The sequence below is a fragment of the Staurois parvus genome, unplaced genomic scaffold (assembly GCF_062004578.1).
Source record: "Staurois parvus isolate SC_StPar_1 unplaced genomic scaffold, SC_StPar_1.0 ptg000779l, whole genome shotgun sequence".
NCBI classification, from domain to species: Eukaryota; Metazoa; Chordata; class Amphibia; order Anura; family Ranidae; genus Staurois; species Staurois parvus.
Window position 1 is genome coordinate 2,869,238 of NW_028318575.1, and position 23,519 is coordinate 2,892,756.

General features: G+C 43.4%; 1 protein-coding gene across 2 annotated transcripts in view; it reads left to right on the forward strand.

The window, feature by feature from the left end:
- VWDE (von Willebrand factor D and EGF domains) overlaps positions 1-23,519 on the forward strand; it is a 177,562-nt gene that overhangs the window by 147,097 nt on the left and 6,946 nt on the right. For both annotated transcript variants that reach the window (XM_089654581.1, XM_089654582.1), the window contains 6 exons: positions 3,812-3,907; positions 3,997-4,092; positions 10,069-10,164; positions 13,438-13,533; positions 18,617-18,712; positions 22,788-22,883. In XM_089654581.1, coding sequence (XP_089510707.1) covers positions 3,812-3,907; positions 3,997-4,092; positions 10,069-10,164; positions 13,438-13,533; positions 18,617-18,712; positions 22,788-22,883 — 576 coding nt within the window. The remainder of the gene's footprint in view (positions 1-3,811; positions 3,908-3,996; positions 4,093-10,068; positions 10,165-13,437; positions 13,534-18,616; positions 18,713-22,787; positions 22,884-23,519) is intronic.

Sequence of the window (23,519 nt, forward strand, 5' to 3'; positions counted from 1 at the left end):
GTATGTGTGTCAAAGTCACCAATCAAGAGAAGACTTCACCAGAGTGAATACAGAGGGTTCACCACAAGATGGAAACCATTGGTGAGCCTCAAAAACAGGAAGGCCAGATTAGAGTTTTCCAAACAACATCTAAAAAAGCCTTCACAGTTCTGGAACAACATCCTATGGACAGATGAGACCGAGATCAACTTGTACCAGAGTGATGGGAAGAGAAGAGTATGGAGAAGGAAAGGAACTGCTCATGATCCTAAGCATACCACCTCATCAGTGAAGCATGGTGGTGGTAGTGTCATGGCGTGGGCATGTATGGCTGCCAATGGAACTGGTTCTCTTGTATTTATTGATGATGTGACTGCTGACAAAAGCAGCCGGATGAGTTCTGAAGTGTTTCAGGAATATTATCTGCTCATATTCAGCCAAATGCTTCACAACTCATTGGACGCTTCACAGTGCAGATGGACAATGACCCAAAGCAGACTGCAAAAGCAACCAAAGAGTTTTTTAAGGGAAAGAAGTGTAATATTATGCAATGGCCAAGTCAATCACCTGATCTGAATCCGATTGAGCATGCATTTCACTTGCTGAAGACAAAACTGAAGGGAAAATGCCCCAAGAACAAGCAGGAACTGAAGACAGTTGCAGTAGAGGCCTGGCAGAGCATCACCAGGGATGAAACCCAGCGTCTGGTGATGTCTATGCATTCCAGACTTCAGGCTGTAATTGACTGCAAAGGATTTGCAACCAAGTATTAAAAAGTGAAAGTTTGATTTATGATTATTATTCTGTCCCATTACTTTTGGTCCCTTAACAAGTGGGATGCACATATGCAAACTGTTGTAATTCCTACACCGTTCACCTGATTTGGATGTAAATACCCTCAAATTAAAGCTGACAGTCTTCAGTTAAAGTACATCTTGTTTGTTTCATTTCAAATCCATTGTGGTGGTGTATAGAGCCAAAAATGTTAGAATTGTGTCGATGTCCCAATATTTATGGACCTGACTGTAAGTCGTCCCATCCCTTACATCAGTTGTCCCCATCAGTGTGCCCCTTACATCAGCTGTCCCCATCAGAGTGCAACCCTTACATCAGTTTCCCAGATTGCCCCTTTACATCAGGTGTCTTCAGCAGAGTGCCACCTTGCCTCAGTTTTCCCATCAGAATGCCCCTTTACATCAAGTGTCCCCATCAGAGTGCCTCCTTACATCAGTTTCCCCATCAGAGTGCCCCCTTACATAAGTTGTCCAATCCCTTACGTCAGTTTCCCAATCAGATTGCCCCTTTATATGAGGTGTCTTTAGCAGAGTGCCCCCTTACATCAGTTTCCCCATTAGAGTGCCACCTTACATCAGTTTCCCCATCAAAGTGCCCCCTTACATCAGCTTCCCAATCAGATTTCCCCTTTACATCAGGTATCGGGTATCCCCATCAGATTGCCCCTTTCAATCAGGTGTCTTCAGCAGAGTGCCCCTTACATCAGTTTCCCCATCAGAGTGCCCCCTTACATCAGTTTTCCCAAAAGAATGCCCCTTTACATCAGGTGTCCCCATCAGAGTGCCTCCTTACATCAGAGTGACCCCTTACATCAGTTTCCCCATCAGAGTGCCCCCTTACATAAGTTGTCCCATCCCTTACATCAGCTGTCCCCATCAGAGTGCAACCCTTACATCAGTTTCCCAGATTGCCCCTTTACATCAGGTGTCTTCAGCAGAGTGCCACCTTACATCAGTTTCCCCATCAGAGTGGCCCCGTACATCAAATGTCCCCATCAGAGTGCCCCTTACATCAAATGTCCCTATTATTGCCCCTTTACATCAACTGTCCCCATCAGACCGCTTCCTGGAACAGTAGATGCACTCTCAGAGACCTGAGGGGTACATCCAAAATCTGGGGTGGAGCAGCCCACATCTGCAGGCCCCCCCCCCCCAGATCTAGGTCTGCTTGATGAAGCACCTTGTGGTGCCTGTCTTCTGTGCTGAGCCTAATACAGTATGTGTTTTACAAATACACATTTAATACAAGATAAAGACTTCCCAGAGCACTGCGGGTTATCTAAAGAGGAGGTGCTTGCAGCTTGCCCACCTTTACAAGTCTGTGTCGATACATTCCTGACATGTCACAATATACGGCTACAATACAATTTGTAAGAAAACCTTAAAAGCTGCCTTTGAATTCACCTCCTTTGACTTTTCTTCAGTGAAGATGATGGTACCAGTCTGCTGCAGGCAGGAGGAAGAATTTCCTCAGCCTCCATCAGTGCACCTTTTTAGCAAATCAAAAGATGACAGGCTGTAGCAGGGGCTGATCTGTGTCAGACATCTGTCAGCACAGCCAATGACCGCACAGACACCAGGATTTACATGACCGTGTCATCCTAGTATAAGCATTAGACCTTTGATGATGCCTGAACAAATATGGCTCCATTCTTCTGGAGAGAAAAGCAGATAAAAGCATTGCCAGGGGAAGTACTGTGATCTCGGCGAGGAATAATCAATACCTGGAGCATTCAGTAAACATGGAGTAATAGTGTATATAGGATGCTAGGCCTAAACATCAGGTTTTTTTTAAGCAGGCTATAAAGAGCCAAGAGCGCCATCTCCTGGCTAAAAAAAAAAAAGAAAAATACAAACTATTATTATTCATAAATTCATAATTAGTTCACAAAAAAAGTAGACATTTTATAAATGTTTAACATTTTTTTTTAGTCCAGACCATAATAAAGAACCCTGAACAATTTCCCTTTAAAGGTGAACTCTGGGCCAGTATAAAGGAGACACATTACTGCAGTTCACTATTTCTTCATGCATCATTAAATATACAGCATTTATTATTGTAAGCAGTGTAAGCCCTGTAAGGTGCCAGCTTCCTGCAGTCCCTGTACAGTAGAGCTCAGACTGAGAAGAGGAAACAACAGTAGAAGAAGCCAATCAGCTAGCTAAAAGCATGCTGATAGGAGAGGAGAGCAGAGTGATGGAGTGATGAGTTCATCATTGTGCTGCTTTTCATTTCACTGTGCAGTCACAGGCTGTGGGAGGGACACAACAGCTAAACAAAAGAGAACTGAATTTTCTTCCATTTTTTTAGAGGGCCTGATCAGATCCGGAGGTAGGCGGGTGTAAACGGACACGAGTCTGTTACAGCTGCCTGTCCATAGGGATGAGTGGACCTTTTCATCAGCCCCACCTGAAAAACTGATTGGAATACCCATCTGAAAGGGGCCTAAAAGCATGCTGATAGGAGAGGAGAGCAGAGTGATGGAGTGATGAGTTCATAATTGTGCTGCTTTTCATTTCACTGTCCAGTCACAGGCTATGGGAGGGACACAACAGCTAAACGAAAGAGGATGGAATTTCTTCCATTTTTTTTAGAGGGCCTAATCAGATCTGGATGTTGATAGGAGAGGAGAGGAGAGCAGAGTGATGGAGTGATGAGTTCATCATTGCGCTGCTTCTACTTTCACTGTCCAGTCACAGGCTGGGGGAGGGACATAACAGCTCAGGAGGGTTGAACCATTCTGGCTGTTGAGCTCGGAAGAGTGAGGACATCTAGTGGAAGAAAAGAAGTACTGAGGTGATCATTGCCACAAAAGCATTTTTTTCCATTTCATCTGTCAATGGTCTGTTTGTTTTGTCTTTTTTTTTTCTTCTTGAGCGTCGCTGTACTATAAAGATTGTAAAAACCTCTTATGGCGCACAGCAGATACTTGGATTAATATGTTTTCAAGTAGCTTTTTATTTAATCCTGTTTAGAAGGATCTGACTTCTGTTAGAACAGATTTAATGACACCATTCATTATCTGTCCTCAACCCAGCAATTTGCCGGCATCCGTGCGGAAGAAATATGGAATGCACAGCGCCAAATGTTTGCAAATGTAAGCCGGGCTATTCCGGATACAACTGTCAGACGGGTAAGCGGCCGCACACAGTCATTTGTCCGAGTAAATGTTTACATATGAGAGTAATGCGCCTCCTTGTAATTACATTTGATGTGCTGCAGCTGTGTGCCGCCCGGACTGCAAGAACCGTGGGAAGTGTGCGAGACCCAACGTGTGCGAGTGCGCGCCGGGATACGGGGGAACCACGTGCCAAGAAGGTGACAATCATCTGCTTCCTGTGCCCTGTGATTGGATGATTAATCCCCTGGATCACTTTCCAAGCTAAATCCACCCAAAGGTTCACACCTATGCAGGTTGCGTTTGAGCCGTTTGTGCATTGTGTTTTTGCGCTGCGTTTTTGCATTTTTTTACATTTTATTTTTCTTGTTGCTAGGCAGATTTAAAACGCAAAACTCAGCAAAAACACAATACAAGATTTTCTACTGCATTTCCATTGACGTCTATAGAGCCAAAGATGCAACTTTATGTTCAAAAAAGTCCCTGACCCTTTCCAAAAAACGCACCGGGTGAAAACGCAGAGATGTAAACGTGTCCCATAGGAAATCATGTTAAATGGACTGTACTGCGTTTCTGCAAAACGCTGTGGAAAACGCTTAGGTGTGAACCTGGGGAACAGTAGTGTTTCATTCCTGGGTGGCACACTGGCAGTTTCTTATATCTCTTCAAATTTTAAAGTGGAACTCCTTTCCTTCAGTCTTGCACAGGGGCGGACTGACCATTTGGAAACTCAGGCACTGCCCGAGGGCCCGGGGTCAGTAGGGGGCCCCATGAGATGCCCCTGGTACCTTTTTCATAGGCTTTTTTGAGTTTTGGCAAGGACACAGGGGCCTCGTGATCCCCTACTGCCCAGGGGCCCCATGAGTTGTCAGTCCACCCCTGGTCTTGCACAGGTGTAGCGACTCTTCTCCTGTACTGGAATGACTTACTCTGATTTCACTGCACACTGTGAGCTTCTCACCATGTGCATTAGAAAAGGCAGCAAGTCAGAGACAGAGAGAGAGAGGAAATCTTGCAACAGGGACACCTGGTTTGGTCATACCTGTTCAAAGGATTACGCTTTCCATTCAAAACTGGGGCCCCTTTCACAAGGGGCGGATTGTGTTGCGATCAGCAGGGGATCTGTGAGCTGATTACCTGCTGAGCGGGCGGATGATGCATCCCTGTATGCAGGGGCGTCTCTAGGGTTGGTGTCACCCGGTGTGGTAACACTTGGTGTCACCCCTCTGATGATCCCCGCAGGATGGATCAGATCTGTGGACTGGGCATAATGGATCGGAGTCCGATCCATTATGCTCCCCAATCCGCAGATCCAATCCATCCTGCGGGGATCGTCGGCTTGCAACCTATACGGGGTTAACTGATCTTTCAACATGTGATGTCAGATGGAGGAGGTTCACGCATTTCCTGATTACAGACAAGTCCCTGATCTTGCACAGCCTGACCTAGATCAGTTAACCCTGTATAGGTTGCAAGCTGACGATCCCCGCAAGATGGATGGGATCTGCGGATTGGGGAGCATAATGGATCGGACTCAGATCCATTATGCTCAATCTGCAGATCCGATCCGTCCTGCGGGGATCGTCAGAGGGGTGACACCAAGTGTCTCCGATCCATTATGCTCAATCCGCAGATCCGATCCATCCTGCGGGGATCGTCAGAGGGTGACACCAAGTGTCTCCGATCCATTATGCTCAATCCACAGATCCAATCCATCCTGCGGGGATTGTCAGAGGGTGACACCAAGTGTCTCCGATCCATTATGCTCAATCCACAGATCTGATCCGTCCTGCGGGGACCGTCAGAGGGTGACACCAAGTGTCTCCGATCCATTATGCTCAATCCGCAGATACGATCCATCTTGTAGGGATCGTCAGCTTGCTTTAAAACTTTCCTTTTCGTGGAGCTCCTGGAGAGGGTCCGGTGTCACCGCGTGCGATAGGTGTCACCCGGTGCAGCGGGCACCCCCTGCACCTGCCTAGAGACGCCACTGCCTGTATGCTAAGAAGCAGCAAATGGATAGAGCCTGCTCTGCTTTATGGACGACCAGGAGTAATAGGACTTACGCTCCACCTAAATGAAAGAGGACAGAATTTCTTCCCATTTTTTTTTAGAGGGACTGATGAGATCCGGAGGTAGGCGGCTGTAAACGAACACAAGTCCGTTTACAGCTTCCTTTCCATAGGGATGAGTGGACCTTTTGATCAGCTCCACCTGAAAAAATGATTAGGCGGACCTAATTGAAATGCCCGTCTGAAAGGGGCCTGAAAAAAATGATTGGGCGTTAGATACATTGTAACCAGTTGAAGACACTGGACGTGCTACACACGTCCAAAAAAAAATTGTCATTATGGGACCTTTCACACTGTTCAGTTGTTTTTCTTTCATTTAGCCTTCATAATTGGCTCACAATAAAATACATTTTTATCAATTTTTAACATTTTTGTTTAGTCCAGACTATAATAAAGAACCCCTAACAATTTCCCTTTAAAGGTGAACTCCGGACCAGTATAAAAGAGAAACATTATTGCAGTTCTCTATTTATTAATGCCTCATAAAATATATAGTAATTAATAATGTAAACAATATAAGCATCTGAATTAGACTTGGTGTCAGCTTTTTGCCTTCCCTGTACTGTAGAGCTCAGACTGGGAAGAGGAAACAGCAGTAGAAAAAGCCAATTAGTTCCCTGGCAAGCTAAAAGCATGCTGATAGGAGGGGAGAGCAGAGTGATTAGCTCATATTTGTGCTGCTTTTCATTTCACTGTCCAGTCACAGGCTGGAGGAGGGACACAACAGCTAAATGAAAGAGGATAGAATTTTCTCCCATTTTTTTTTTGAAGGGCCTGATCGGATCCGGAGACAAGTCCGTTTACAGCTGCCTGTCCATAAGGATGAGTGGACCTTTTGATCAGCTCCACCTGAAACACTGATTAGGCGGACCTAATTGGAACGTCCATCTGAAAGGGGCCTAAAAAAATGATTGGGTGTTAGATACATTTTAAACAGTTGAGGACTGTTTGACGAATATTTAAAAAATATATTTCAAATATGTTTTTCTTCCATTTGGGACCACTTGCATGACAAGTTAGAAAAAATCTTTTTTACTCTTTTTTTTTTTATTATAATTTGTCTATTTAACCCCTGATTTACCCTAATCAGCCCTAATTAACTCCGTCTTCCCCCTCTTCCTGAGACTACTATTTACCTGCTGTTTTTTGTTTTTTTTTTATTTTGTTAACCTTTTAATTTTTTTTCTGTTTTTTTTTTGTTTTGTTTTTGGTTGTTTTATAGCTTTACAATTAAAAAAGTACAGAATTGAAGAAAAAAAACATTTGTAAATAGCTTTGCAATGCTTTTGACCAGAATCATTATTGTAGTGTATTCTTAAACACAATCAATTATAAAATAAAACATATAGTTTTATTCTACAACAATACTATTTTTTTTTATCTAACATTGGTTAAAAAGTATTTTTTTTTTATTTTGTTTTTGTTTGTCTAAATTTTGTCTAAAAAATCATTTTTGCAAGACAGTTTAATGAAAAGAAAGCCTTGTTTGTCCCTAAAAAATATATCAATTGTTTTTACTTTGTTATCACAAGTCATGAAATGTGAAGCACATTGTGTGCATGTAATTGATACATACAGAATGTCCATGTTCATGTATTATAGAAAATAATAGCAGAAGTACAATATTTAGGTGATACCTTCTTTATTAAAAGTACAGATCCCTATTGTCTTCATGAAAAGAATTCCATGTCCTAGTGATTTTATGTCACTGTAGCTCACCCTCTACTGGCTATTACAAGTATTACAATTCATTTGTTTTGCTGTCCAAATGTCAGGGTGTATCTAAACCCAAGAACTAAAATGTAATACATTGCAGCTGCCAGGTCCTTAGTTGTAGAGTCTGCAGCAGAATTAGTTTTATTTCTTCAGTACATTCTCTGGATGTACATAAAATATATTGAGCTTGCAAAAATTCTTGTGTCCTTTAGACTTTCCAAACTCTGAGCTGAAACTTCAGTCTCCTTAGATATCTGTAAACAGGGCTGTTGTTAGAAACCATTGGCCCCCATACAGCCAACCTGACAGCCCCCCCCCCCCCCCCAAAAAAAACAAAACACAGTTTACTAGGCTTCAGTTATGAATGAACACAGTGAGTGATCGGTAGTGATCACTCATTGTGTTCATTCAGGAAAGGAGCTGATATATGTGACGTATTTACTTTCCCCATTCTCCATCTTGAAGTTTTCTATTGTGTGCTGGCAGCTGCCGGTGGAAAGGAGAGAAGGGAAGCCAGGAGCACTGCGGGGGTGGGAGTGCACAGGGGGGCCTGGCCAGCAGGGAGAAATACATGGTGCACAGGGAGGGTGATGGGTGCGTTGGGGAGGGGGGCAATTACTGGAACAGATCCCCTGTATGGATCTCTCTGCAGCAGCTGAAACCAAAAGGAGGGAGAGGAAAAGAAGCCAACTTTCAGCTGCTGCAGAGAGAGCCATACAGGGGATCGGTTCCAGCAACTGCCCCCCCCCTCCCATGCTGATCACCCTCCATGCCCACATCTGATTTTTCCCATCTGCCTGGACCCCCTGCTGGCCTGGGCCCCATACAGGAGGACTGGTGCTACCCCTTTATCCATGACCCTGTCTGTAAACTACAGGAAACCTCCTCCCTATGTAGAAGTCAGGGAAATGTGCTTGTAGTCCAGACCAGGAGAGCAGCCTAGGATGACAACGCTCTTTCACAGAAATGCTGGAGCAAGTGAGCGTTGTCACCCTTTGACAAGCCTGTTGTGTTAATACTAGATTCAGATTAGTTGTAAAGCATATCTAAAGTCAAAAGGTTTTGTTTTTTTATATACAGTGGGTTAGAGTTATAACCACTGTTGATTTTTTATTGTGGTCTGTGACCCCGTTGGGGAGATTCAAGCTCTCTGTATGTCCTTGTCCTCACAAATGTGAGGGAAAATCCTAAAATTGTCACCAAACAGTAAGTAAGGGAAACATTTTCTAATGGGGACACCAGTGCCAATGACAACTGTGATGATTATCCTCATTTATTGTTGAGGGTCGGGAAGTGAAAGGAAATATCACAGAACGGGACAACAGAGAGCAAAAAAAAAAATCCAAATTCTGTCCAAAACAAACAAAAAAAGATTTTGACTTCAAATACACAGAAAGGATAGCCGTACTATTGTACAGCTCAGCCATAAACATAAGATATATATGGAACTATGGTATCCACAATGTAAATAAAAAAATGTATATATATTTTAAACCCTCCAGCATAAAAGGTCTAACTTTCACCCTTGAAAGTGTAAATAACTTATAAATACCCCAATGTGCAAAGACCGTATTATCATACACATAAATTGTGAAAACATTATGAAAAAATGAATGATAAAAATTAAATACCCATATAAATAATAAATTGTGAACAATTATTAAGAATTCAAATAATCAAATGTGTCACTAGTGTCCAAAATGAAAGTCCTTCCAATCTCTAATTCCAATGTGAAAATCTCCGGTTCTTTAATAGCGAGCCCTCCTATTGGCTCTTAAAGAAAATAGGAACCTCAAAAAAAGAGAAAACTCATGTAGTGCTTTAACTTTTTTTTTAAATAAATATCCAATACAGCAACACTATGCACTGTGCAATTTCCAATACTATTATTTGAATTCTTAAAAATTGTTCACAATGTATTATTTATATGGGTTTTTAATTTTTTTCATTAATTTTTTAATAATTTTTTCATAATTTATGTGTATGGTAATACGGTCTTTGCATATTGGGGCATAAACATAAGATAGTCACTTGAAACAGGTCAAAAGGTATCAAACTGAATAAAAAGAGATGAAAACGCTCCAAAAAATATTTGATATACCCAACTGAATCTCTATGCATGGAGCACTTAGTTAAACCCCTTGTAGTCCTACGACTGGGTGCCTTGTTTACCCATCAGTTCTATCACTAACTGCAATTTATCAAGGAGGAGACAAACACTTTTCAGGAGCTGACTTGCTGCTTTTGTTTCAAGAGACAACTTACATAGACACACATTTTCATGGACAAATCTTCAGCTGTTTAATGGGCAGAACAGAATATCAATCCATAACTTTCAGAATTATGATTTTAAAATAATTGCTGTTATTTGTTTTTTTTTTTTAAAAGCTCACTGTGATCCACCTTGTGAACATGGAGGGACTTGCCAGGCTAGGAATGTTTGTTCCTGTCCATTTGGTTATGTTGGACCTCGCTGTGAAACAAGTAAGTCTGGATCATGCAGGAAATATCAAATCTTGTATTCCTGGTCCCTGCCTCTGAAAATGCCAGTTGTCTGGCTGTCATGATAATGCAATGGACTTAATGGTTTCTCAGTCCTTGACGGAAAGCAAGCAAGGAGTGGAATAGACTCCCTCAAGAGTTGGTTCTGGCCAGCTCAGTGGATTGCTTCAAAAAAGTCCTGGATTGTTTCTTGGATACACAGAATATAACTGGATACTAACATTTATAGGTAACGTTGATCCAGGGAATATCCGATTGCCTTTCGGGGGATCAGGAAGGATTTTTTTTCCCAGCAGGAGCAAATTGGATCATGCTTTGCTGGGTGTTTTGTCTTCCTCTGGATCAACTGTGGGTGTAGGATTATAACTTTTTTTTTTTTCTATGGTTGAACTGGATGTACTTTTGTCTTTTTTTCAGCCAGACTAACTATGTAACTATGTAAGGAGATGAGAATTGATGGCTTCATTTGCTGTATGCCTGTTCCAAGTCAGTGACTGAGAGTATCCGTAGAACAGCCAGGCGACCAGGTTTTACTTAAAACTCGATTGGACCTTCCTATATTGTTACTGTAATGCAAGCAGGCTGCATAAACATTTTCTGGGTTAAAATACCCTGTGCCAGCAGCACACTAGAGAGTCACACCCCTGCTCCACATAGAATGTAGTGCTCTGACACACCCCCTGCCCAGTGCTCCAATCAGTAGTGCTCACGTTGCCTAAGCAGGGCTATTGATTGGAGCATTGGGCAGGGGCGTGTCAGACCGCTGTACTCTGCGTGGAGCAGAGGCAAGGCTCTCCAGTATACTGCTAGCACAGAGTTCTTTAACCCTTGCGGCAGAAAATAGTATACATACCATAACTAAAATCTGGCGAATGCACCAGCTGCCATCTTGGAGGAGATTTTATTTGTTCTAAAATTAAAGTACACTGTTCAAAAATATTAAAGGAAACACATCAGATCTCAATGGGGAAGAATCTCCTGCTGGATCTCTATACTGACATGGATGGGGTAAAGTGTTAGGAACGTAAGGATGTCTCATTGTTTGATGGAAATGAAAATGATCGACCTACAGAGGACTGAATTCAAAGACACCCAGAAAATAAAAGTGAAAAATGATGCAGCAGGCGAGTCCATTTTGCTGAAATTTCATTTCAGAAACTCAAAATGGTCCTCAGTAGTTTGTATGGCCCCCACGTGCTTGTATGCATGCCTGAAAACGTCGGGGCATGCTCCTAATGAGATGACGGATGGTGTCCTGGGGGATTTCCTCCCAGATGTTCAGGGCATCACTGAGTTCCTAGACAGTCTGAGGTGTGACCTGGTGGCATCAGATGGATCGAAACATGACATCCCAGAGGGGTTTTATTGGATTTAGGTGAGGCGAGTGTGGGGGCCATTCAATGGTATCAATTCTTTCATCCTCCAGGAACTGCCTGCATACTCTCCCCACATGAGGCCGGGCAATGTCATGCACCAGGAGGAACCCCGGACCCACTGCACCAGCGTAGGGTCTGACAATGTGTTCAAGGATTTCATCCCGATACCTAATGGCAGTCAGGGTGCCATTGTCTAGCCTGTAGAGGTCTGTGCGTCCCTCCATGGATATGCCTTTCACGTCTGTCACATGTGCTCAGGGTGAACCTGCTCTCATCTGTGAACAGCACAGGGCACCAGTGGTGGATCTGGCAATTCCAGTGTTCAATGGCAAATGCCAATCGAGCTCTATGGTGCCGAGCAGTGACCACAGGGCCCACTAGAGGACATCGGGCCTTCAGGCCACCATCATGAAGTCTGTTTCTGATTGTTTGGTCAGAGACATTCACACCAGTGGCCTGCTGGAGGTCATTTTGTAGGGCTCTGGCGGTGCTCATCCTGTTCCTCCTTGCACAAAGGAGCAGGTACCGGTCCTGCTGCTGGATTATGGACCTTCTACGGCTCTGTCCAGCTCTCCTAGAGTAACTGCCAGTCTCCTGGAATCTCCTCCATGCTCTTGAGACTGTGCTGGGAGACACAGCAAACCTTCTGGCAATGGCACGTATTGATGTGACAACCTGGAGGAGTTGGACTGCCTGTGCAACCTCTGTAGGGTCCAGGTATTGTCTCATGCTTCCAGTAGTGACACTGATCCTAGCCAAATGCGAAACTAGTGAAGAACAGTCAGAAAAGATGAGAAGGGAAAAAATGTCAGTGGCCTCCACCTGTAAAACCATTCCTGTTTTGGGGGTCTTCTCATTGTTGCCCATCTAGTGCACCTGTTGTTAATTTCATTAAAACCAAAGCAGCTGAAACTGATTAACAACCCCCTCTGCCACCCAACTGACCAGATCAATATCCCAGGAGTTTCATTGACTTGATGCTAGACTCTGATTAAAAAGTCATCCTTTAATTTTTTTGAGCAGTGTATATCTAAACTAGAAAACAAAAATTTCATATATTGCAGTTTACCGGTCCTTAGATGTTGTGGCTGCATTTGTTTTATTTTTCCTTTTCTATTCACCAGGTAGTTCCTGCCAGTAACACACTTCCTCTGTCCCTTCATGTCTGCACTTAATTCTCCATTGTATCTATCTATGAAGGGAACCATGGTTGTTATCCAGGCTGGGCTTGTTTGTCTTTGTTTATCTCCATTACCTGCTGGATTGATGGGATTAGTAGTTTACAATTGAAATATGGGGATGTGTTGTGCTTTCTTTTCAGCTCACAGGAAGTCACAAGGACAGAGTATTTTCTGTAAGATCAACAGGTATTTTCTGTACTTGCTAAAAGAAAAAGGTTCATAGTCAAATAAAAGAAACTAATGCAGCCACCACACCCAAGGACCAGTAAAGTGCAATGTACTAGATTTTTGTTCTTGGGTTTAGTTATGCTTTAATCTACTTCATGAAATGAGTCAACATAGACGGGCTCCCTGTACAATCCTGAAGTTAGGATTATAAACACACTCTAAGAGGCTACTTACAGCACCACCTGCAGATGAAAACATGCACTGCAGGTTGACCATTCTGATAAAATGGAGATCTGTGATTTGTTCTATCCATAGTGAGGGACTAATAAGAAGACACAGGATTGCTGATGAAAGATGCAGATAGATCTGGAAATGATCTATATTTATGAGCAGTCATCTAAGTTAGAGGTCAATAGCAGAGCTGCTCTGCAGATGGTGCGGTATGTTCCCAGAGGACAGGGAATGAGGAGAAAATCCATCCTGTATAGTGAGGATCCGACAGCTGACAATCTTGTGTTTCCCTCATACAGTGGTGTGTAATCGGCACTGTGAGAATGGAGGTGAATGTGTGGCCCCTGATGTGTGTAAATGCAAACCTGGCTGGAGCGGACCCACCTGCAACACAGGTAAGTGGTTTTTATGATGAGAATTAATTGAATAATCCAGTTAATGCATCAATTGCCTAAATTACCTGTCTAATGCTTTGCTTTTTTACCCCCAGCATTACAGCAGTCCACCAGCCCAACCCATTTTTTTAATCCAGTGTCTCCAAAATACAATACAAAATTCAATACTTTTTTAACAGTTAATGCTAATTTGGATTCTCATCAGGTTTTGGTCGAGTGTTCCTTTCTGTAGTTGTATGAGCTGGGAAAAGTCAACCTGCTTTTCCCCCTACGTGGAAAAGCTCACATTCAAAGTTTTGTTGATTACGTTCTTACTTGAGTCCTTAACCCAAATGGTAGAGTTCCCAGTCGGTGGACCGTCCTGCAGAAAACAGCTCGCCAAACCACACCTTATCTATAACACTGTTCAACAAATTTTTATTTTTTGCCAGTTTTGGAAACAAAAGGATCCATTTCTTAATGAATTTCACATTCTGAGTTCAAATATAACAATGAAATTTGTCAATTGGCTCTAGTTTTTCTGTAAACGGAAAGTTTTCTACTATAGGCGTAATGACTACATAATGCACAATAATTATATAGATAGATGTCTTTCCACAAATATAAAGCAAGTGATATTGACTACATAACAAAGCCTAAATGGCATAATATATTGCATAGGATTACCAAGAAAAATTATAGCCATAAGCTAAGTTGAATCATTTTAATACTTAGGATTCTCACTAGTTTTGTCTTCAGTTTGTGTCGGTTTTGCTTCTCTTGGCTTTTCTCTTGTATTCGAGGAAAGGGCTATCTCTTACAACTGTCCAGCAATAGTCAGCAAGCATTGATGGGCTCCATTTACCTTGATATCTTCTTTCCATAGCTGCAATGTCTTGATGGAAGCGCTCTCCGTGTTCATCACTCACTGCTCCACAGTTTGGTGGGAAAAAATCCAGATGCGAATGTAGAAAATGAATTTTTAGAGACATGTTGCAACCCAGATTTCTGTAAGTCTGGATGAGTTTTTCTACCACTTTCTTGTAGTCTGGTGTTTTATTGTTTCCAAGAAAATTTGATGTCACTGATACAAATGCTGTCCAGGCAGCCTTTTCCTTTCCACGCAACAGAGAAAGAAACTCATCATCATGAATAAGTTTACGAATCTGTGGCCCAACAAAGACTCCTTCATTTATTTTTGCAGCACTAAGTGCTGGAAATTTGCTAATCAGGTACTTGAAACCTGCTTTATTCTTGTCCATTGCCTTAACAAAGTTTTTCATTAATCCCAACTTGATGTGTAATGGAGGTAATAAGATCTTATTGCTGTCTACAAGTGCTGGATAGTTAACATTTTTTTCTCCAGGCTGCAATGACTGGCGTAATGGCCAGTCTCTTTTGGCATAGTGCATTTCTCTCGCACGACTGTCCCACTCACAGAGGAAGCAGCAGTACTTAGTATATCCACCTTGAAGTCCAAGTAGGATAGCAATCACCTTCAGGTCACCACAAATCGACCATTGATGTTCATCATAGTTGATGCACCTTAAAAGCTCTTTCAAGTTTTCATACGTTTCTTTCATTAAAACTGCGTAAGCAACTGGAACTGACGGCAGCTGATTGCCATTATGGAGCAAAACAGCTTTAAGACTCGCCTTTGAAGCATCAATGAACAGCCTCCACTCATCGGGATCATAGCATATGCCGATGGCTGAGATTAAACCATGAACATTGTTACATACAGCAATATCACCTTCCTGGACGAAGAATGGGATCAGATCTTTCTGACGATGACGGTAGAAAGACGTACGAACATCACTTGCTAGGAGATTCCACTGTTGTAGTCTTGACCCCAAAAGCTCTGCCTTGTTCTTCGGAAGATCCAGGTCTCTGATAAGATCGCTCAATTCCACTTGTGTAATGAGGTGTGGTTCAGTGGGTGTGGATGGAAGAAAGTCTGGGTCATGTGAGGTTGACGGTTGATGATTACACGCTTCAGGTTCTTCCTCACTTGACTTAACCACGAAGGATTCTGGTGCTTTAGGAATTGGTAGCCCCTCTCCATGAGGAACTGGACGTATTGCCGATGGAATATTTGGATAGTGCACAGATAACTTTTTCTTCTTATTTAGCCCTTTTGTTGGAGGCACCATACAAAAGTAACAATTACTAACATGATCTGTTGGCTCTCTCCAAATCATTGGCACAGCGAAAGGCATAGATGCCTTTTTTCCATTCAACCATTGCTCCAGTGCCATCCCACAAGAATTGCAGCATATATGTGGTGCCCAGCTCTTGTCCTGGTCTCCTATCTTGCAGCCAAAATACAAGTTGTAGGCTTTCTTAATCATTCCTTTTATCCTCCTTTTTTGTGAGATAAAAGTTATTTCACCGCAGATATAGCAGAAATTATCTGCTTTATTCACACAAGTTCGAGGCATTACTGAGTAGCCTATATAAGCATAAAACGAAATGTAAAGACGCTGTCGAACTACAATCAGCTACAGATACTGCAGCTTTTATGCAGTGAAGTGATGCAATTAAAGGCTAATATTGCATCATCTCAGTATACATGCAATTTTCTATTGGTCACCAGTATCAATTGCGCAATATGCAGCTGAAGTTGCATCATAATTTTGAATGGCTTACGTCATTAGATGGGTGAATATATCATGGAAACTAGAGCCAATCAACATTTTTTAGGGTCATTTTTGTTTTCAGCACCCCAAAATTATGTAAGATTAGCTAATTTTATGCCCAAAACTTTTTACCTGTTGAACAGTGTAATCTGACCCTTGGAGCACTACCCACAGATAGGGTTCTTCTCCCAGGTACCCAGAGGCAGGTTAAAAGCTAAAGAGCTCCTTACAGTATTACTGCCCAGTAGGGATGAGCTCAGATGTGTTTGGATTCTAGTCCATTGCCACCTGAGTGATCCCTCCAAGAGGCATTAGGGCACTACCCACAGATAGGGTTCTTCTCCCAGGTACCCAGAGGCAGGTTAACAACTAAAGAGCTCCTTACAGTATTACTGCCCAGTAGGGATGAGCTCAGATGTGTTCGGATCCTAGTCCAAATCCACCTGAGTAATCCCTCCAAAAGGCATTGGCCGTCTCCCAAGGGGCATGCATACATGTGGCTGCTAAGTGAGGAACGGTTTGCCCGATTATGATTGGCCTGGTACAGTAACAGCTTCCTGTTGGGATCACACTGATGGGTTTGGACTAGGATCCGAACATGCCGTAGCTCTTCCCTACTGCCCAACACATTATTCCAGTGCTGGTGACATCTGGTGGAGGCCCAGGGGTATTACCACAGAGTCTACTCTTGTGCATCTTAATCACTCCTACTATCCCCTGTGGTACTCTAAACAGAGAAAACAGAAAATAGTAAAAAAATACCTACTGTAAATGTCCTTTCATGGTGCCCGTCTATGGCAGCATGCATGTGGTAGTATGCTTCCTTGTTGGCACCAGGAAACTGAAAATATGTATCACAACATACCGTTAGGGATGCACCGATACCCCTTTTTTATTCAGCGAGTATCGATACTTTGCGGTGCAATTTGCGTCAATACAAAATGTATGGATGCAAATTGCACCACAGAGAATAGCATGCGATCTGAATAGGAATGCGATTCCTGTCCAAATTGCATGCAGTTTTCCCAATGCTCCTGTGTGAACCCAGGCTTGGCATAGCCCGAGTTCACACAGGAGTGGTGCTGGAAACGTCCCGGCAGGCATCTCATGCTGAGTGGAGAGTGGGTGTGCTAGGATGTATACTATGGTGTCAGATGCTCCACATTCTCAGCTGTAGGAGAGGAGAGAAAGCCACTTCACAGGTCTAGCGATTTGAAATCCTCCCCAACGCTTTCTCTCCTCTCCTTGCAGGGATGAGAGTTTGGGTTAGAGGGCTTTTGATTGGTCAGCACCGTCACATGGACAGTGCTGATCAATCAGATGCTGTCTAGCCCGAATTGTCATCCCTGCAAGGAGAGAAAGCATTGGGGGGATTTCAAATCGCTAGACCTGTGAAGTGGCTTTCTCTCCTCTCCTACCGCTGAGAATATGGAGCATCTGACACCATAGTATACATCCCCACACACCCACTCTCCGCTCAGCATGGGATGCCTGCAAGGAGGTTTCCCGCAATGCTTCTGTGTGAACTCGGGCTATGACCGCCTGAATTCACACAGGAGCAGTGGGGAAACTGCATGCGATTTGGACAGGAATCACATTCCTCTTCAAATCGCATGCTATTCGCTGTGGTGCAATTTGTATTGACGTAAATTCTCCGTTCACCATGAGATGCCTGCAGGGAGGTTTCCCGAAATGTTCCTGTGTGAACTCAGGCTATGCCAAGCCTTGGTTCACACAGGAGCATTGGGAAAACCGCTTGCAATTTGGACAGGAATCGCATTCCTCTTCAAATCGCATTCCTCTTCAATTCGCATACTGATCTTTGTGGTGCAATTCGTATTGACTCAAATCGCATCACAAAGTATTTTCAAAGTATCGGTGCATCCCTACTTGCAGTAATTTCCCTTGTGTGGTAGTATGCTTGCATATTGGCACCAGGAAAATGACAATTTGTAACAAATACTTCCCGTAATTTTCCTTTCCTGGTGCCAGTGAATGGCAGCATGCTATCACATGTATCTGCCATGTTGGTGTCAGGAAAGAGGAAGTTGGGCAGCACAGGGTTTGGAAAGCAGGGCCACCCACTCCACATGCAAGAAGAAGACGCGTGTCAGTAATGGCAGCCTCTGTTAGTCTCCCATGACATTGTCCCTTTAAGTACTGCTCACACCAGATCACCTTCACACCCAGGGGCAGACTGACCATTTGGAAGCTCGGGCACTGCCCGAGGGCCCGGGGTCAGTAGGGGGCCCCATGAGATGCCCCTGGTACCTTTTTCATAGGCTTTTTTGAGTTTGGGCAAGGACACAGGGGCCCCATGATACCCTATTGCCCAGGGGCCCCATGAGTTGTCAGTCCGCCCCTGTTCACACCCCAATAGTCAGTGTATGGTTTCTGTATACTTCATATGTCAGCTTGAACTAATGTATCTCACAAGGTTTGATTTTCTGTTTGAATGCGTTTAGTGGTGTGTCACCCCGTGTGCCTGAATGGTGGCACTTGTCTGAAGTCCAATGTGTGCCTCTGTCCCAATGGCTTCTACGGAGCTCAGTGCCAGAATGGTGAGTTTTCTGCCATCTTCCATCAACTAAAAATATGAAACACGGAAATACAGTATATTATTTATTTCAGGTACTTATATAGCGCTGTCAATTTACACAGCACTTTCCATATATATTGTACATTCACATCAGTCCCTAACCCTCAAGGAGTGTACAATCTAAGGTCCCTAACTCACATTCATACATACACATACTAGGGACAATTTAGACAGGAGACAATTAACCTACCAGCATGTCTTTGGAGTGTGGGAGGAAAACTGGAGTACCCGGAGGAAACCCACGCAGAACAGGGAGAACATGCAAACTTCAGGCAGGTGGTGCCGTGGCTGGGATTCGAACCAACAACCCTGGTACTACCAGGCAGAAGTGCTAACCATTTAGCCACTGTGCTGTCCATATACAGTATACTGTATATGAATGCAAGTCTGGTACAGATTCATTTATATAAGTATCATTTTATATTCTTTGCCTCTTAGAAGGAATATCCTATTCCAAAATCTGTGTATTATTTATTTATTTTAGGTACTTATATAGTGCTGTCACATATACATTATTATTATTATTATACAGTATTTATATAGCACCAAAGGGTTTGCTCAGTGCTGTACAGTAACAAGGGGGACAGAACATGAGACAGGACAGTAACAATACAATACACGAGGGGATCGAGGGCCCTGCTCTTTCGAGCTTACAATCTAGGAGGGAGGGGAAGGTGGTACAGGAGGAAATGGCTGTGGGGATTGGAGTGGTGGGAGGAGTGGAGGAGGTTAGTTGTTAGGTGAGGTCAGGTGTTAGGTGAGGTTGGGGTAGGCTTCCCTGAAGAGGAGGGTTTTCAGGGTGCGCCTGAAGGTGAGGAGGGTAGGTGACAGTCTGATGGATTGGGGGAGGGAGTTCCAGAGGATGGGGGAAGTCCTGCAATCGGGCATAAGAGGAGGAGACCAGGGAGCTAGAGAGTAGGAGGTCCTGTGAGGAGCGGAGGGCACGGGTAGGGTAGTATTTAGGTATCAGGTCAGTTATGTAGTTCGGGGCGGCATTGTGAATGGCTTTGTAGGTGAGAGTAAGCAGTTTGAGTTTGATGCGTTGGGCAATTGGGAGCCAATGAAGGGATTGGCAGAGGGGGGAGGTGGATGTGGAGCGGTTGGTGAGGTGGATGAGTCTAGCCGCTGAGTTCAGGATTGAGTGGAGTGGGGATAGCGTTCGTTTGGGTAAGCTGGTGAGGAGGGAGTTGCAGTAGTCCAGGCGTGAGATGATGAGGGAGTGTACGAGTTGTTTGGTGGTGTCTGGGGTGAGGAATGTGCGTATCTTGGAGATATTGCGGAGGTGGAGCCTGCAAGATCTGGATAGCAGTTGGATGTGGGGTAGGAAGGAAAGGTGGGAGTCCAGGGTGACACCCAGGACTTTGGCATGTGGGGTGGGAGAGATGGTGACGTTGTTAGTAGTGATGGAGAGGATGGGGGGGGGCGCGGGGGGGGGGGGGGGGGGGGGAGACCAGGAGCTCGGTTTTGGATAGGTTAAGTTTAAGTTTGTATATACATATTGTACATTCACATCAGTCCCTAACCCTCAAGGGGCGTACAATCTAAGGTCCCTAACTCACATTCATACATACACATACTAGGGACAATTTAGATGAGATCCAATTAACCTACCAGCATGTCTTTGGAGTGTGGGAGGAAACCGGAGTACCCGGAGAAAACCCACGCAGGCACAGGGAGAACATGCAAACTCCAAGCAGGTGGTGCCATGGTTGGGATTCAAACCAACGACCCCAGTACTGCCAAGGAGAAGTGCTAACCATTTAGCCACTGTGCTGCCCCATATGTGCATATTGTTCATACATTCTAACAATAAACTTCTCTTATTTGCTCACTTTTGCTCTCCTAAACATGCAATTAAAAGTGTTTTGTTCTGTCTGTTCAAAATGTGCACTACAGAACACCTCCTTTATGGAAATGAGGAGAGGAGCTGGTGTTATGATATCCTAACAGACTTGTAGGGTGACAATTTGGTTATGTGTTAGAGAAGACACTAGTAGCTTGTGATGAGGCAGAACTTGGTTTACTTGTGTGGCTTAAGTTGCAAACACACAAAACATTTCAGCAGACATCTTGGTTTTGAAGAGAGAGAGAAAAAAAAAAAAAAGAACCAACAAGTTTTACAGATATGCACAACTGGTAACCTTAGTGTACAGTGCCATCTACTGGTCAAGTGATATTAACACACAATACTGTATATAGTACATGCTGTTGCATCCCCAACAGACAACACTTCTCTTTCAATACACAGTGCAGCGAGTGAGCGTTGTCACCCTGCAGACTTTTGGGAAAATCAGCGAGTCATTCACACAAGCAGGAGATGACATTTCTGGTGTGTTCTGTGCACCATCTGTATACAGAACACCTCCAGGTTGTCATATTGTATTGCATTTTGCAGAAAATTACAGAGTTGCAGATTGAAAAGGAAAGGTCATTTTTAATAACATTCAAGTTCAACATGGCTTGTGCAGCAATTGTACAAAGTGGTATCAAAAAGTTTTGTAACACGCCAACAGATGGTAACACGCCAACAGATGGTAGCACAAGGATGCATGCACAGTCACAGGGAGCACCAACCTTCATAAGTCAGTGTGCCAAAAGACATCGTCCTGTGTACATTGGGAACTGTGCAACTGGTGCTATTCTGACCATGTTACCATGTCTGCTATTTCACCATGGACAGCAAGTTGAAATTAAAGAGCAAACGTGAAAAGCTGCATGAAACTGGGCAAATCGCTGGATCTCATCAATGTTGACAGAACAGCGACCTTTGAGCTGATCTTCATCTTTGAGAAGATGGCATTTTCAGTGGTTGAGCTCATGGAATGTCTTCCTGATCTCTTGTCATCTTCCTGTGATGTTCTTCCACTCTCGAAGTACACGTGCTTGAACGACTCATTGCAGCACCGCCGTAAACATTCTGAATCATGTCAAATGTTTCTGTGGAAGATTTTCCCAGTTTCACTCAGAATTTCACGTTTGCTCTTTGTTCCAACTTCCTGCTCATGATGAAATAGCAGACGTGGTAACGCATGTGGTCAGAATAGCACCGGTTGCACAGCTCCCAATGTACACAGGACAATGTCTTGTGACGCACTGACTTATGAAGGTTGGTGCTCCCTGTGACTGTGTGTGTAAACTTTCAGAATCATGTCAAATGTCTCTGTGGCAGATTTTCCCAGTTTCACTCAGAATTTCACGTTTGCTCTTTGTTCTAACTTCCTGCTCATGATGAAAAAGCAGACGTGGTAACGTATGTGGTCAGAATAGCACCAGTTGCACAGCTCCCGATGTACACAGGACGATGTCTTGTGGCACACTGACTTATGAAGGTTGGTGCTCCCTGTGACTGTGTGTGTGTGTGTGTAAGTTTGTGCTGCCGTCTGTTGCCATGTTACAAAAATAGTCTTGAAACATTTTGATACCAGCTCATATGTTTCATTTTTTTTTTTATTTGTAATTTTTTTTCCCCATGAAAATGGAGTACCCTTTAATCACCTTTTAAGAAAATAGGAAGGAAGGGATATTATCTGGTGATAATCGGTGATTATAAGGCTCCATGCACACAGTCGGTTTGGCCCATCAGCGTTTCAGCATTTTTTTCCAGCACCTGCAAGGCACAAGTGCAGTTTTCAGCCCCGCAGCTGGTAGTTTGTCAAAATATGCTGCAGATGGATGCTGTACCAAGCAGTACTCACATTTATTTAGGGCGGTATACATTCAGAAACATATACCATGAACACAGAATTCCTGGATTCAAGGCATACATCCCTGAAGGCCCTAAATACAAGTATCACTCAGTACAGCAAGCGTCTGCATGCAGCCACCGCATATTTCAGCCTGTCACAGATTTTGACAGGCTGCTGGCAGTGGGGCTGGACACTGAACCTGTGCCTCCAGGGAACCTGGAAACGTCTGTGTGTATGAGCCCTAATAGTTGTGTTTTTTTAAATATTATATTGCTTTTCCGTTATCAATCTCATACATGCTTTGATAATGATGGGCGATGTATACCTAGACACTGTTTTGTATGATTTCAGCGGTGTGCAGCCCCCCATGTAAGAACGGTGGTCAGTGTATGAGGAATAATATGTGCAGCTGTCCAGACGGATATGTCGGGAAAAGATGTCAGACAAGTAGGTGAATGTGATGTTTCTACACTGAGCTCTGCTTCTCCGCTGTCTCTGTTCTGTCTCTAGATTTTGATTTATACTGGAAAAAGAAAATGTATATGAGATGGGAGGGAGAGAGGAGAGAAAAGAGAAGGAGAAGAGACATAGTGAAGAAAGAAAAATAGAAAGAGAAGGACAGAAATGAGGGGCATAAAGGTAAAGGAAAGGAAAAGTGACAGAGAAGAGAAAGAAGGAGAGAAAAAATAAAGCAAAAGAGAAAAGGAGAAGGAAAAAATAAAAAAGAGAAATGAAGGGGGAAGGAAAGAAAAAAAGAGAAAGGATAACTAAAGAAAGAATGAATGAAAGCGAAGAGAGATGAGAAGGAAAGAAGGAATGAAAGTGAAAAGAAAGGAGAAGGAAAGAAAGAACAAAAGAAAAATGAAAGGAGAAGGAAAGAAAGAACGAAAGTGTAGAGAAAAGAGAAGGACAGCAATAATGAAAGCGAAGAGAAAGGAAATAACAAAAGAAGAAAAGAAAGGAGAAGGAAGGAGAGAAAGAACAAAAAAAGAAAAGAGAAGGAACAAAAGCGAAGAGAAAGGAGAAGGAAAGAAGGAAAAAAAGCAAAGAGAAAGGAGAAGGAAAGAAGGAGCAAAGTGACGA